Below are 16,769 nucleotides of genomic sequence, written 5' to 3' on the forward strand. Positions count from 1 at the left end.
GTCCAGCCCTGCAGGCAGGCTCCGTTGGCCCGGCCAGGCCCGTGGTGGTGAGTCCGAGAGCGGAGCTCTCCAGATGCCCTCTCTCCTGTGACCATACGATTTCAGAGGGAATAAAAGGCTCACAGGGAAAAGTCATCTTGTGACCAAACTGCTTCTCCTGAAATTATGTCTGCTGTTTGCTGGTTCCCAATCTCAGGGAGTTTCTTTCTTTCTTTCTTTCTTTTTTTTTTTAAACATCTTTATTGGAGTATAATTGCTTTACATTGTTGTGTTGGTTTCTGCTGTACAATAGAGTGAATCAGCTATACATTAAAAAAAAAAAAGATATCTGTGCACTGTGACTACTGTAGTAGTAATCTTTTGCCAGGATGTATGCATGACTACACGTATTTCCTAGGCAAAAAATTCTGGCTGACTCCTTCTCTACCTCTTCAGAGCAGTTTCTTCAGCGCTGCTGAGAGGCTGCTCCTGGCTATAGGCCTCAGCAAGACCCTGAATAAAACTTAAAACTCTTAACACTCATGTTGTGGGTTCTTCTTTAAGTCAAAAGTTTGTCAGCCCCTAATACTACTACATAAAGTCAGCGTAATTCATGCCTTATAGTGGCCTTTACTACTTTAATGATATATAAATTCCTACCCAGTGACAGCATCAAAGTAAATAATTAATAAATTTATAATTCATTTACTGAGGAAATAACACTATTTTAAAGCACGAGAAATTTTTTCTTTCTCTAGTGAGATTAAAATGAGTGAATCTGCTGCAAAGTGTTGATTTCTCTTTTTTTATATATATATATTTTTAATTTATTTATTTTTGGCTGCATTGGGTCTTCGATGCTGCATGCAGGCTTTCTCTAGTTGCGGCGAGCGGGGGCTACTCTTCATTGCGGTGCATGGGCTTCTCAATGCGGTGGTTTCTCTTGTTGCAGAGCACGAGCTCTAGGCACTCGGGCTTCAGTAGTTGTGGCACACAGGCTCAGTAGTTGTGGCTCACAGGCTCTAGAGCGCAGGCTCAGTAGTTGTGGCGCGTGGGCTTAATTGCTCCACAGCATGTGGGATCTTCCCGGACCAGGGTTTGAACCCGTGTCCCCTACACTGGCAGGCGGATTCTTAACCACTGCGCCACCAGGGAAGCCCTTTGATTTCTCTTAAATTCTAGTTTTGGAAGTGATGCTCTGTCAGCAGTTGAAGCAGTTTATTGATTCATAATTTTTCTCCTGAGTATTCTTTTCTGGTTTTATCTTATTTATTAGGGACTAGATCAATCTGAGACTGGTTATGTTGTTAAAATTAAATTGAATGTTTGTTTAAAACATTTTAATTAGAATAAAAAGACATATCAATGTATATAATTTTTGCTACACTGGAAAATATAAAGACAAAATTTAAGGAATATGAATTAGTTCATAGCCTTCCTATGCATTTTGCTAGTCTGATCTTGTATGTTAATTCATAGGAAAGGGGTGATTCTGGACTGCCAGCTCCTCTCCATACAGTGGCTCCACGTGGTCTAGGGCTCAGGTCTTTCCACTGGCCCCTCTGCATTCTAACTGGCAGTTGGAAAAGAGGAGTAGAGTTTTATGGCCAGGGTGCAAAAGCCAGGCCTGGAGGTGACACATATTACTTCTGCCCATAAAATTTTGAAGAATCCAGTTACATGGCTTCACCTAACTGCAAGGGAAGGTTTAAATGTCTCCTTGTGTGCCCAAGGAAAATGATACCTGATGTAGTCAGCATTCAGCATTGTTTCAGTCACAGAGACATGGAGTATAAGCACCTGTGTATTGCATGCATCACTGTATTTCAGGACCCAGCACAGTTCTCATTCAATATGTGTTAAGTGAATTACTACCAAACTTTCTATTAGCTATATAAGCAAATAAAATAGTATATAAGGACTATATGTATAAGATGATACCCCAAAAATTTGTTCTACTCTAACCTATGGTAAATTGAGATCAAATAAAGTTCTGTTGATCCATTCATTTAGTGTTGCAAAAACACAGTTATCAAATGCAAAGTCCCTTAGAAATGGTTTCTATCAGAAAATATTAAGCATCATAACATTGAGAGAGAAATGTCAGATGATGTCTGAAAATACAGACATCCACTGATGTGAACTAACGTTAAATTAGGTAATGTGAACAACTTGAGCCATGAAAGAAATAGAAATATGTATAATGTAAACAAGTCAAAATATCCAAATGAGGAAGCATTAAACTGCTGCTGCGAATACTTGGGGTAAGATACCTTTTTGCCCCATACACGTATGTTTACTGCAGTTCTCTACAGAAAGAGTAAGCATCTACTGAGATAGTAGGGAGAGGGGGCAGTGGGGGGGGTACCTTTAAGTTTCATGAGTAACCAGTTCTCTAAAAGAGAAGATTGCCATCATCGGGGCTTCCCTGGTGGCGCAGTGGTTGAGAATCTGCCTGCTAATACAGGGGACACGGGTTCGAGCCCTGGTCTGGGAAGATCCCACATGCCACGGAGCAGCTGGGCCCGTGAGCCACAACTACTGAGCCTGCGCGTCTGGAGCCTGTGCCCCGCGACGGGAGGGGCCGCGATAGTGAAAGGCCCGCGCACCGCGATGAAGAGCGGTCCCCGCACCGCGGTGAAGAGTGGCCCCCACTTGCCTCAACTAGAGAAAGCCCTCGCATGAACCGAAGACCCAACACAGCCAAAAATAAAATAAATAAATAAATAAATAAAGTAGCTATAAAAAAGAAAAGTGCTTAAAAAAAAAAAAAAAAGATTGCCATCATCTTCTTACTTAAAAATAGATAGCTCTGAGCTAGGTTGCTAGTATGGTGTTTTTGATTGCAACACCACCTTTTTATTGAACCAAATAAATTATGTCAAAAACCTGCACTTAAATTATAGTTAGCTTATGCATATGGAGGTAAAACCCCTTTCATTATTAATTTATATTTGAAACCACTTGTTTAAATTATTTGATACTATATAGCATAGTAGATAACACCACAATTACAGAGAAACAATAATTAGGTACAATACAGTGATAAAGGGATAAGAAATTCAAAGGGAGCAAAAGCTCCTTTTAACAAGGTCTGAATGGATGCATTAGAAATTATGGGGGTAGTCCCTTCTCCTAAGGGGTATATTTATTGGAGTAACAGCCAAGGAGACTGAGACAGTTGAACTGCCTTCTGAAAGGTTTCTTGAGGAGGACTGGGTTATGGGATACACTTCAGGGAGCTGGAGAAGACGTTACCTGGGTGAAAGTCCATCTGAAAAAATGTGGGGTGGCTTCTAAGGTGGGAGTGATGGCTGGGGAATTCTTTCTGCTTGAGCTGGGATACTCGGAACGCTGCTCTTTCCCCTCCTACCTCTGTGGTTTTGGAACACAGCCTCTTCATTATTAGAGCAATGAGTTTTAAAATGCAGGTAAGCAAACCAATTTAAAATTTTTTTCAACTTAGTATTTAGCTGAAGTTAAAAAAAAAAAAATGACTTGACAAATTAAAGGACTCTAAAGTGCATTACTAATGAAGTCCCGAAAGTGTTAGTGGTGATGGAGGGGCTGATGCTCTGCAGTTAACCTGTGGACGGTCAGCTCCACTTTCTCTTTTACTTCCACGCACCTCTTCATCTTTCTGTTGCTCGAAGGTCCTGGCAAGATTTTTTAGTTCAGTGAGATAAGGACAGACTTTGGGGCAGAGTCTCGGGTAAGCATTCTAGCTCTGCAGTATTGTGTGACTCTGTGTAGGTTCCGCACCTTGGTTTCCTTATCTGAAATACCTCACTGGTAAGATCATTATCAAGGGCTCAGAAGCAGCTTGAGACATACGTGTAACCCTTGCCGTGTGGCTCTGCGAGAATGGCAGGCCCTGTACAGAGTCCAGAGTAGCTGTAATGATCTCTTCTTTCTCCCCGAGTCCAGGGCGTGGCCCACCGGTGAGCGCGGCTGACCTTCGGCGCACCCCAGGTATGCGTCCGCAGGTGAGCGCCCTCGCCTTCGTGGTTCCGGTCGAGACCCGAGGGCGAGCCGGGGCTCGCTGGGGATGGGGGAGGAGAGAGGGAAGAGGCAGGGGAGGAGAGGGGGAGGGGAGGGGGGAGGGGAGGGGGGAGGGGAGGAGCTGCCCGGAACGCTCCCGGCGGCACCGCGCGCACGCTCCCGGCGGCACCGCGCGAGCGTGCTGGGCTGCTGCCCCAGCGGGATCAGGACGCGGCGGCGGCTGCGGCAGCGGCAGTGGCGACCACAGGCCGAACTCTCGGCGCTCTCGGGGGCTGGCTGGCGATTGGTCCAGAGAGGAGAGGGTGGTGGCAGCCCAAGTCAGCCGCTGCAGTGGCGGCGTCAGGTGAGAGCGCGAGCCGCAGAGACCCGGGCGTGGCGGCTGCCGCACAGGGAGTCGGAGCCAAACTCACGGCGCGGCCCTGGGAGTCCCGGGAGGAAGGGACGAGGAAGCGCTTGCAGAGGAGACGCCGGAGCAGAAGGGCGCCGGCGCCGAGCAGCCCGAAGTTGTCTCCGTCGAGTCGCGCCGAGCCTGGGCATGCAAGCAACGCCCCCGGGGGTCCGGTCGCCCCTCAGGAGCCCGCCGAGCGCGCGCTTGCGGCCGGACGAGGGCGGGCGAGGGTGCCGAGCCGCGAGCGAACGCAGCAAAATGAGTGGCGAGGGCGACTACAGCTTCAGAAGGGTGGCGATCCGACGGAAGTCCAACCCCTCCTACCTGCCGCCTGGGACCCCCCGGCCGTGGAGTCGGCCCTCGTCGCACCTGCAATGGGCCGAGAAGGCCACGTCCAGGGGCCAGGCCCCCGAAGACGCCCCAGGTAAGCGCCTCGGGAGGTAAGGGGTGGGTGGGGGTGTTGTCGCAGGTGATGGACCGCCGAGCGCCCTGCAGGTGTGCCCCGTCCGCCGCAGCGGTGGGAGCCAGCTCGGAAACCTTCCCAGAGGGCTGCGCCGGGGCGCCCACCCACTTTACCTATTTTGTCCCTTCCCCCAAAGGTCCTTGGCGGGAGCGCGCCTGAGGCTGAACTTATCAGTCCTGGAGGTCACTTACCAGGGAATTCCGGAAGTAAAGGATAACTCTTTTTTTTAAGTTTGATTAGGAATTAATAACCTGTTTTCTAGGTACTGAAGTTTAAGGTTTTTCGCTAAGTTGCTTTCGGCAGACCTTGTGAAGGACTAGTACAGTAAATGCGGGAGGCTGATGTTCGTCCTGGCCCGGCCGCCTACCTGTTGAGTGACCTCGGACCAGCAATCCTGAGTCCTCCGGTTTTCCCTTTTGAAAAAGACGCTTGAGTGTGAAAAGCTGCAGGTCTCTCAGAAGGAAACATGTTCCTACTATCAAGAAATTCAATTTTTATTGTGGTTTTGTGTTGATAAATTAAGATATCAGTAATGCGGTATTTTGAATTCTGAATTCTCCATCGACTCTTAGTCTTGGAAGAAATCCTCAAAATGATCTGTTGCATCCCACAACTTCTCCTTCGCTCTTTAAAGGCATTCTGTTCTCCCTAGGCGGGCTTGAAGCTACGTAGAACACATTAGGGATTTTTTTTCTTGAATTGCAAAACTTTTCTTTAACCCCCACCCGCGGCTTTTGAGCTCCTATTGTGCCATAAGCAGAGATGGCTTGTATATAGACCAGTTATGAGGCAGAAACCTTATTTGAGTAGCAGAAATACAAATGCTTTTATTCACTTACGCTCATTTTATTCTTATTAAGCAAAGCTGTTATGATGGTTTAACTGTGAAGTCTTGGAGCTTTAAAATTGTTCTCTGTTCCGTCCTGAAGCTGTAGTACTTACTCATAGGACAGAAAAGCATGGTGGGTGATGAATTACAAATTTATAGCCACATTAGGTAAGGGCAGAAATAGTGATGTGAGAAAATATATAAACAAGTAATCGAATCACAGTGCTTTAGGTCTCAATTTCCTCATCTTCGAAATGAAGACTCTGGTGAAATAATCTCTAAAATCTCTTCCAGATTCACTCTAAAATGAGTAGAAGGGTGTTTTCTTCCTTTTAAGTGAAAATTCGTTATTTTGTTTTGAAGTTACTTATTTATGAATTTTTTAATTGTTTGAGCTACTCGATTTCTTTTTTTTTTTTTTTTTCCTGTGGTGAGTTTATCCAGCAACTGAAATGTGATATGAAGATGCCTCATTTCATTTGGTTACAAGTTACAGATAATGCTAATACTATTGGGTTTATGGCCTCTTCACATTTGAATGAAAGGTTAAATTTCAGTTAGAATTGAGTAAAAATAAAAATGCTTTTTTTTTTGGTCCACCAGGTTCACAGATCTCCTAAATTTTTTATGTGGAGCTCAGGTTAATCACCTTGGGGCTTTGGGATTTTTAGGTTCTTTGTAGTTTCAAAATATAGTCATTTCTCTATGATTCCTTAACCTGTTTACATATTCACATTGCCTGAGATCATGTTTATAAATTCTGAACGTTAAAAATGTAACAAAATTGTGTGAAACTACATCCAGTTGATCAAACAACCACCAAAAAACTCTACCATTAAACTCTACCATTAAAGTTTAATTTTTCACTAGTTCTGATTAAAATTTCTTATTCAAATAGGTGATCTACCATCTAAGAGTATCCACATTAGTCAGAGTTCTCCAGGGTCCCAAGATCTGCAGTTGGCCAGCTAGAGACCCAGGAGAGCTGCTGGTATAAGTTCCAGCCCAAATGCCAGCAGGCTTGAGACCCAAGAAGAACTGACGTTTCAGCTGAATACAAAGAAGGAAAAGACCCATGTCCCAGCTCAAGGCAGTCAGGGAGGAGTTCTCCCTTACTCTCGATTTCTTAATCATCAGCAGTTTTCAGTTGGAGGGTAAAGGGATCCAATTTCTTTACATCATTATTTTACTGAAAATCTCGTGCTTAGTTTCAAACTCTTTGAGTAGGTGAGCAAAAGATGAATTGCCTCCTAGAAGTAGGAGTGAGCAGTATAAATCATTTCTGCATGGCAGCTGTGCTTATGGAAGAGTCCTTTTTCCTTTTCTATTCTCTTTTTTCTACAGAGAAAATCCAGAACACTTTCTTTTTTTTTTTTTAACAAGATGGAGAACCTAGCAATAACTTTTCTAATCTGTTAGGGTGTCTCAGTATTGTTTAAAAGAACTCAAAGTTCTTGTTGCCATTATTTTCAGGGTTGAAAATTAATTACTGGATCTTCCTAGGTATGATTGTTCCTCTTTACCATGATGTAATCTATAGTATCTGTTGGAGAGTGACCTAATGTTTTGAAAAGTAGTCTGACACTGTTGAGTGACCTCACCCCATTCAATTTGGTGAGGTAAAAACATTTTAGAAATTGCTTCCTTCTTTGAATCTAATCTGCCTGCCTATTAAGTTTCATCCAACTGTTTATCATTATATAAGTAGGATCCTCCCCTCATCAAAAAGTAAACCAGGTTTAAATTCCCAAGAAGTGCCAATTTACTCTCTAGTACCTAGAAAAGTATTTATATATGGAAACTACAACATTTAGACCCATTACATGTATAGTGGATGTTACTCATAATTGAAGTGTTACCTTCCCTCTTGAAGAAGGAACAAAAACTAAGAATTCAGTTTAGTGGTGTTGTGTTACATTCCGTGACTGTGAAATCCGTTATTTTTAGAGTTCTCTGCTTTTTCTCAAAAAAAAAAAAAAAAAAGAAAGGGAAAGACAAAGAAGAAAAGCACCAACCGCATCCTCCATATATATCTGAATGGCAATGTCCTCATCTAGGTGAGGTAATTAAATTAAGACATAGGCTTTGGGGTCATATAGTGCCCAAGTTCAAGTCCTTATACTACCGGTTTTATGAATTGAATCAAGTCTCTTAATTTCTCAATTTCTTCATCTGGACAATGGAGATAACAGTACTTTATAAGATTGTGGGGAGAGTAAAGTAAGATTATATAGATAAATGGCTGACACAAAACAAGCATGCAGGTTAGAATCATAACAAGGAGTCATTATCCATTTCTGTTTCCCAAAATGTCTGGCACTAGGACTGGCACATAAGAGACACTGTAAATACTTGTTGGATGAATGAAAATCCTTCCCCTATGGTGTTCATAATAGCTACTGTTTATTGAGTGCATTTTCTATATCTAAGAACTGTGCTTTGTGATGCACACCTGAATATGTATGTGTATGAATTTATTTCACAACAATTTTAATAGGTAGGTAGTATTATGCCCATTTTCCAGCTAAAGAAATTGAGGCACAGAAAGTTTTACTAACTTGCTTGGAATCGTAAACTGGTACTTGTTTAGCTAGATTCAAATTCAAGTGTGCCTGGCATTAAAGGCAGTGCTCTTAACCACACATCATATAAATCATATAATTCCATTATGGTAAGAACATACATTTAAAGGGATATTTTATACACATACAGTAGGATGAAAATTTTCTTATTTTGTGTGTGTGTGTGGTTTTGTTTTGTTTTTTTTTTTTGGTCCAGCTTTTTTCTGTGCCTTTCCCTTTTTTCTTTTCTATAGTCTGAATATCTGAAACCCTTGGGGGTGGGGGAGAGTTTGTCTATTGAATATCACTGAAGGTAGCTTATTTCCTTAGTTATTCCTTAGTTTTATGGGAATCCTGAAGGATCCTTATTGAAGATGCCTTTCTTTATAAAATATGTTTGTTTCTACTTCCAACCCATGACCACTTTGATCAGCCAAGCATTTCTCTGACTTGAAGAATGTGTAAATTTAGTTCAGGTTTGCTAAGGGGAGATCAGCATTGTTGTCATTAATTTTTCCACTTAGGCTTAGTGTAGGTCTGCAGACTTTCTTATAAGTTGACTTGGATGGAAGGCAGATTTTTCCTGCACCATCCTTTTATCCAAGGTGTAGCCTCTTCAGTATGGGTCCCAGGTTCAGTCCTTTCCCATTTCACAAGCTCAAGGCCCATGTCTCCCCTTCCGCTGCAAGAGCTGCAGTTCCTGGGCTCTAGGTTCCCCCACTGGAGTTTAGGTTTATTGTTCTTTTTCTTTTTTTCTCTTGTCCTTGGGAATCTCCTTTATTTTCTTATGATTTCAGCAATACATTTAAAAGTATATCTGTTGTAATTTATTCAGCATCTGGGTGCTTTGTGGTGAAGGACTTTCTACACTATTTGTGCAGACTTTCTATAAGTAGAATTCCTTTTTCCAATTCTCACCATGGTTAGAATACTTGATTTTCAACACATACTCCAATATCCTGAGCACTTTTTGAGGACTAATTTTACCTTTGTTGGAGGAGGAGGGATGAAGATTTGGGTTATAGCAATAAGAGTAATTACTGTTTATTGAATGCTGGTTCTGAACCAGGACTATATGTGTATTACTTATTCTTATTGACAGCACTGCAAGATAGATGGTATTATCATTTTAGAGAAAAAGAAAAACCAAGTTGCAGTGCTCTACAACCAGCCTAAGCTTCAGAGATAGGATTTGAACCAGGTCTCTCTGGCTTCAGTACTCACATGCTTATAATACTAGCTCTTAAGGTTTCCCAGAGCTTTGGAGGCAAAGTGCAATACAGTTACTGTGTTTCATATATGTTAGGGCTAATATTGTTTGTAACATTAATGAATGCATATTATATTTGAAACAGTGATCTAAACACAATTTAGCTAAAGATTTATAATAAAATGGTGATGTTAATTTCATCAATGATTCTTAGAAGCTGCTTAAGATGGACTTTGAAATAGGAAAGTCCTTCAGAGGATCAGGAACCAGGAAGAGTTTTCTTATTTCTTGGAAGGCCAAGAGCAGTTTAAAGAGTAGTCAGTCGTCTTTCAATGAATAGCCATGTAAACTTGTGAACCTAGGAACATTGAGAGACTTTTAATCCACAATCACCTATTTGCTTGCATTCCTTTCCTCTACTGAGAAAAACTCAGGGTCATGGATCTAACTGGTGACAGAGAAGAGGACCTGGACTTATTGGGGTAGGAATTAGGGGTTGGCCCAAGGCCATTACGTCTGTATTAAAGGGCACGTGGATTCAATCTTGGTGTAGTCAGGGTGACCCTCTTGTTAGGGATTAATGCAGCTGGTGATTTGAAGTTGAAGCCAGTGCTCATTTACCATTCTGAAAATCCTAGGGCCCTTTAGAATTATGCTAAATCTACTCTGTCTGTGCTCTATAAATGGAGCAACAGAGCCTGGTGACAGTACATTTGTTTACAACATGGTTTACTGAATATTTTAAGCCCTACTGCTCCGAAAAAAATATTCCTTTCAAAATATCACTGCTCATTGACAATGCACCTGGTCACGCAAGAGCTCTGATGGAGACGTACAACCAGATTAATGTTTTCATGCCTGCTGCCACAATATCCATTCTGCAGCCCATGGATCAAGGAGTCATTTCTTCTTCTTTTTAAATTAATTAATTTAATTTAATTAATTGGCTGGGCAGTGTGGCTTGTGGGATCTTAGTTCCCTGACCAGGGATTGAACCTGCGCCCTCAGCAGTGAAAGTGCAGAGTCCTAAGCACTGGACCACTAGGGAATTCCCCAAGGAGTCATGTCAACTTTCAAGTCTTATTATTTAAGAAATGCATTTTATAAGGCTATAGCTATCATAGATAGTGATTCCTCTGATGAATCTGGGTAAAGTCAATTGAAAATCTTCTGGAAAGGATTCACCATTTTAGATGCCATTAAGAACATTTGTGATTCATGAGAAGACGTCAGAATACCAACATTCACAGGAGTTTGGGGGAACTTGATTCCAGCCCTCGCGGATGAATTTGAGGGGTTCAAGACTTCAGTGGAAATAACAAGAGAGCTAGAATAGAAATTGAGCCTGGAGATGTGACTGAGTTGCTGTAGTCTCATAGTAAAACTTGAATGGATGAGGAATTGCTTTTTATGCATGAGTAAAGAAAGTGGTTTCTTTTTTTAATTTATTTATTTTTATTTATTTATGGCTGTGTTGGGTCTTCGTTTCTGTGCAAGGGCTTTCTCTAGTTGTGGCAAGCGGGGCCACGCTTCATCGCGGTGCGCGGGGCCTCTCACTATCGCGGCCTCTCTTGTTGCGGAGCACAGGCTCCAGACACTCAGGCTCAGTAATTGTGGCTCATGGGCCCAGCTGGTCCGCGGCATGTGGGATCTTCCCAGACCAGGGCTCGAACCCGTGTTCCCTGCATTGGCAGGCAGATTCTCCACCACTGCGCCACCAGGGAAGCCAAGAAAGTGGTTTCTTGAGATGGACTCTACTCCCAGTGAAATACTGTGAAGATTGTTGAAATGACAACAAAGAGTTAGAATACGATCAATACATAGACTGAGTTGATAAAGCAGAGGTAGGGTTTGAGATTGACTCCAATTTTGAAAGAAGTTCCACTGTGGGTAAAATGCTATCAAATAGCATTGCATGCTACAGAGAAATCGTTTATGAAAGGAAGAGTCAATTGAAGTCAGCAAACTTCATTGTCTTATCTTTAAGAAATTGTCACAGCCACTCCAACCTCACCCTGATCAGTCAGCAGCCATCAGCATCGAGGCAAGACCCTCCACCTTGCAAAATGATTACGACTTGCTGAAGGCCCAGATGATGGTTAGCATTTTTTAGCAATAAAGTATTTTTTTTTAATTTTATTTATTTTTTGGCTGTGTTGGGTCTTTGTTGCTCCGTGCTGGCTTTCTCTAGTTGCAGTGAGCGGGGGCTACTCTTCACTGCGGTGCACAGGCTTCTCATTGTGGTGGCTTCTCTTGTTGTGGAGCACAGGCTCTAGGTGCATAGGCTTCAGTAGTTGCAGCACGCGGGCTCAGTAGTTGCATCACGTGGGCCCTAGAGCACACGGACTTCAGTAGTGCGGTGCGTGGGTTCAATAGTTGCGGCACGTGGGCTCTCGGGCGAGTGGGCTTCAGCAGTTGTGGCTCGCGAGCTCTAGAGTGCAGTCTCAGTAGTTGTGGTGCATGGACTTAATTGCTCTGCTGCATGTGGGATCTTCCCAGACCAGGGCTTGAACCCGTGTCCCCTGCATTGGCAGGCGGATTCTTAACCACTGCTGCGCCACCAGGGAAGTCCAATAACGTATTTTTTTTTTTTTAATTAATTAATTAATTTATTTATTTTTGGCTGTGTTGGGTCTCTGTTTCTGTGCGAGGGCTTTCTCCAGTTGCGGCGAGCGGGGGCCACTCTTCATCGCCGTGCGCGGGCCTCTCACGTTGCGGAGCACAGGCTCCAGACACGCAGACTCAGTACTTGTAGCTCACGGGCTTAGTTGCTCCGTGGCATGCGGGATCCTCCCAGACCAGGGCTCAAACCCACGTCCCCTGCATTGGCAGGCAGATTCCTAACCACTGCGCCACCAGGGAAGCCCCCAATAACGTATTTTTAAAGTAAGGTATGTACAGTTTTTGGAAACGTAATACTGTTGCACACTTAATAGACTGTAGTGTACTGTAGACATAGTTTTATATGTACTGGAAAGCCAAAAAATTGTGACTTGCTTTATTACAATATTCACTTTAGTGCAGTGACCTGGAACTGAACTGCAATATCTCCAAGGTTTGCCTGAAAATTCTTTTCTACATGCATTTGCTGGAAAGTTGATTGAAAAAGGATTTAAGCATAATGCATTTAATTTTATGGATGTGAGTATAGTGTGTGAGATTCAGTAGGTTTAGACACGAGCTCATGAATCTGTATTTTTTAAAAGTATATCATAATTCTGATAATCAGCTTGGTTTCCAAATGCCATCCTACCGACTGCATCAAAATTACTTGTAGTGCTAATTAAAAACCAACAGTACCTTAGATAGAATGAGTCAGAATCTCCAGCGGGTAGGGTTAGCTGTATTTTGGCAAGAGCCCCAGATGATTCTGATGTGCAACCAACTTTATCAACTACTGTGCATTTCCAAGCTAGGGTAAACCCCACCTTTGGTCTTGAGCCCAGACAACCAACATTTTTTAGGTGCAAGGCAAAGAATGATATAGATTGTCCCTCAACTAACACATCATATTGGCCCTCTGTATTTTTGGCAAACTTTTTGCCCATTTCCGGTTGATTTCTAATTGTATTTTTTACATTTGGTATACTTTTTTGCTTTGTTCTTGTTTCTCAGCTTAACCCGTAAGTTGAAGTAGACTTTAATTTATGCTGATAGACAATTTATATCCAACTGGAGTATCTGACGTGAACACAGTGACCTTTCATTTCAGTCTTGGTTTCTTAGTGTCCTTTATTGCTGTCCTCTCTTTCTTTCCTAATCTGGAGGATGAATCCACTCCTCATTTCACAGGTTCTTTGTCCTACACCTCCACTTCTCTCCAAATGAGGTCTTCCTAGACTTTAAACTTTGATATTCTCTGGAGCTTTCTTCCTTAAACTGCTACATATACTTCTGTTGCTGCCTCCGCTTCTTCATCCCCTCATCCTGTCCTTCTCCCCACTTCCTTTTCTTGTTCTAGGCTGGCTTCTGTTCTAAACTTGATCAGTGTTCTAAGTCAGCAGTGAATTCCTACGTATTATCCAGTAGCCTGTTTGTAGCCCTTTTTGTTTTTTTCTGTTTTTGTTTTTGGCCGTGCAGTGAGGCTTCCCTGACCAGTGAAAGCGCCGAGTCCTAACCACTGGACCGCCAGGGAATTCTGCGGTCCTTATTCTTAATTTCTGGGTGGTATTTCTTTATTTTTTCATTTTTTGGCCATGCCACGTGACTTGTGGGATCTTAGTTCCCCAACCAGGGATCGAACCCGTGACGTTGGCAGTGGAAGGGCAGAGTCCTAACCACTGGACCGCCAGGGAATTCCCGGTATTTGCTTCTTTTTAAAGCTCTTTTCTTGGTCCTGATTTTCATACTTCAACTGGATCTCCAAGTTTATTCCTTTGACTAGGTCATTTTTCTCCTTTCTCTCCTCCAGCATTCCCATTATTACCTGCCACCTCTTATTTGGTGGTGTCATCCACCCTCTGGGCTTCTTTCTCTTAATCTTTACTGCTGAATAAATGTAAATATTCTAAGGGCACCAAATTGCAGCTCCTTTTTCTGCTGCAATCTAGCCTCTCCTCCTGACTTTCTTGGAGGAATTATTAACCTTGCTTTTGTTAGACTTCAAAGTTTATTTTAAATCTGCTCTTCCCTCTTATCTACTTGCTACCGAGTTAGCCACCCAGTTGTTATTGATTCTTCTTCATTTCATGATGGTGGCCTTTGTCTTATTTCAGGGCACTTTTCCCACCAGCTATCCACGTTACGTCGCCCCCCCTCCCCCAATTAATTTTCTTAAATCTGGGTATTGTTCATCTGCTTCCCATGGTCAAAGCTTTCTATGGCTCCTAACTGCCTGTTATTGATGTTTATAATGGAATACTCTATATCCAATTTAGTGACTTTGGTTAAACCTTTGCCAGTAACCCTTCAGTATAGAAATGGACCTTTCAAAATTCATATAAACATTTAATCTTATTTGAACTATTCAATATTAAACCTAGAATAATCATGCATTAGTCATGCTTTAGGAGTTGTGTGTGTGTGTGTGTGTTTTCAGGAATAAATTTGGCATTGTTTGTAGAGCATTGTCCAGAATTAGTCATCTGTCCTTGGAATGCAGTTAATAGTGGGTGGACATTAGCACCAGAAAGTACTCTGAGAGCCCGTAATCTGTTTTGTATTATTGCCTCACTTATGCAGGAATAGAGTGAACACAAACCCAGCTGCTGTGCCCCTCTCATACACATACCCACTCACTGGAATTAAACTGTCAACTTCACCAACTGCTGCATCTGCAGAAACCAGGGAGCTGCTTCCGTTCTGGGGACTGCACCGAGCCGCAGTGAAGCCTTGCTGCAGACAGGTATCTAGTCTGCTCTGCAAGGCTGGATTGTTCCCTGGGGCCTCTGGCAGAATTTTGTGTTAGGACACATGTTAATAAGTAGCCTTTAAAAGTGCCATGACTTTACCATATGCTATTTGTATTTTTAAAATATGTGCTAATGAGTATGTTTAGGAGGTGAAAAGTCAGTATGTAGAGCCAAATAAATTATAAGATACCCCAGCTGAAGAATACTGAGGGATCATTGCTTATAGTTTCAAGTGCAATGTAGTATAATGTATGGGAAGTTATCAAATTATAGACAAATTCGGTTAAAATTAATTCTTAAAAACCACTTGTAGAAAAATACAACTTTTAAACAAAAGTCATCTTTATTTCCTCTACAGAAAATTGACTAACATGTAACATTTCTTTTCCTAAAACATGCTACCTTACCTTAATGGTGTCATATTGATGATGAACCAATATTGATAAGTGATGTTGGGAATCCAAAGATGAATGGGACAGATTTCCATCCTAGAAGGGGGATATGATGTATAATAAACACCAGGGTATAAAGTCACATTGGGTGTAAGAACAGTGACCAGAGTGATCATATTTCAGAGGAAGGCACGTTTTTGACTGTGCTGCGTCCACACTTTGAGGAAGACTGCACATCTGACTCGTGCCTTTGGAGTTACCCATGAGCCCGTGTGCTGGTTCATGCATCTGATTGGAGCACCTTCCTGCTGACACAAGCTGAAAATCCATAGCAGGTTGGAAAAGCAAGTCTACCCACAGGTTCCATTCAGAGCCATTAGCCAATTAATTCCATCAGTATATCTGTGTTCTCTTTTCAGGTCTTTATATCCTTCATTATAAATTTTCCTTCCTAAGATCCCACTAAAGCTGGATCTTTCAGTCCTTCAACAAGTGTTTCAATGTTTACTATGGACCAGGCAGTTGTGTTGGGGCCTAGAAATCAAGGTGAGAAGAATACATTCTAGTGGTTTAGAGTGTGGGCTCTGGAGTTGGACTGGCTGGGTTTGAATTCTTCTCTAGTAATTAACTGGGTGACTTGGAAGTCTTTTTGACTCAGTTTCCTCATCTATAAAATGATAACATGATATATTACCTCCATCGTGGAGTTGTCGGAAGAATAAAAATGTTATTGTTTTTAAAGGGCTTAGAACAGTGCTTGGGAAATGTTCAAATAATAACTTTTTTGGTATTTTTGTTAGGCTTAACACAAATACTACTCTCACAGTTTGGGTTTCTTTTTGCATCTTATGTGTATCTCTGATCTAGCGCTGTCTCTCTGGATTGTGATTGGTTGTTTACATTTGTACCTACTGAGTACAAGTTACTGCCCAAGGTACAAGCTCTTTTAGGCACATATTTTCCCACCCCCTTTTATCCACTTCCCGCTTAGTCCTTTCCTCCCCTTAGTCCCTGCCAAAACTGCCTTTTACTGCTGGCCTCTCTCCTCAGTATTTCCTCCTGTGCTGTCTTGAGCCCCACTTTTATGTCAGACTTCCTTAAAGCCTGAATTGCATCACAGAACCACACCCTGCCTCTGTTTCCTGACTGAAGCCTGGCTTTCACCTTTAATGCCGGTTCTCTGGTGACTCAAGTGGCAGTTGATCTTCCATGGTCCACATAGCTGCTGGTCAGGACCTGTGGTCAGCTCTCTCTTAGCTTTTAAATCCTCCTGCATTCACTCTTGCCAGCCACCTCCACTTCTTCACTAAATTTCTCCTTGTTTTTCCTGTGCCTGTCGCACCATTCCCTAACTTGAGTCATCCATTGCCATTGCTCCTCAGGGGCCCCTCAGAGTCCACTCAAGGGCTCAGTAAATATTGGGTCAACAGAAGAACCTCAAACTAGCTTGGCATATCTTGCTTCAACATAAGAATTTTCTGACAACGCTGACAGAATATGGAATTGGTTTCCTTTGGTGGTCGTGAGTTCCTTATTACCGAGGTTATTCAAGGAGAGGCAAGATGGCTTCGTGGCTATAGAGGAGACAGAATGT

At 42.5% G+C, this 16,769-nt stretch overlaps 1 protein-coding gene and 1 pseudogene across 12 annotated transcripts in view; both read left to right on the top strand.

Moving 5' to 3' along the window:
- Positions 1–2,767: 2,767 nt before the first annotated feature.
- The window catches only part of FGD4 (FYVE, RhoGEF and PH domain containing 4), a 220,626-nt gene continuing 206,624 nt past the window's right edge, over positions 2,768–16,769 (top strand). For 4 of the 11 annotated variants that reach the window (XR_014233663.1, XM_082352067.1, XM_082352069.1 and 1 more), the window contains exon 1: positions 2,769–4,793. Coding sequence is in view for 10 of the 11 variants with exons in the window: in XM_082352067.1 (XP_082208193.1) it covers positions 4,028–4,793 (766 nt within the window). In the remaining variant the exon portion in view is untranslated. Of the gene's footprint in view, positions 4,794–16,769 lie in introns of all 11 variants that reach the window. The other 7 variants (XM_082352066.1, XM_082352070.1, XM_082352075.1 and 4 more) reach the window with 4 other exon arrangements.
- The window catches only part of LOC309609986 (small nuclear ribonucleoprotein E pseudogene), a 76,682-nt pseudogene continuing 64,605 nt past the window's right edge, over positions 4,693–16,769 (top strand). The window contains exon 1 of the transcript XR_014249714.1: positions 4,693–4,793. The product of XR_014249714.1 is annotated as a small nuclear ribonucleoprotein E pseudogene (transcript). The remainder of the gene's footprint in view (positions 4,794–16,769) is intronic.

This window comes from Balaenoptera borealis, assembly GCF_965194805.1.
Source record: "Balaenoptera borealis genome assembly, chromosome: 13".
NCBI classification, from domain to species: Eukaryota; Metazoa; Chordata; class Mammalia; order Artiodactyla; family Balaenopteridae; genus Balaenoptera; species Balaenoptera borealis.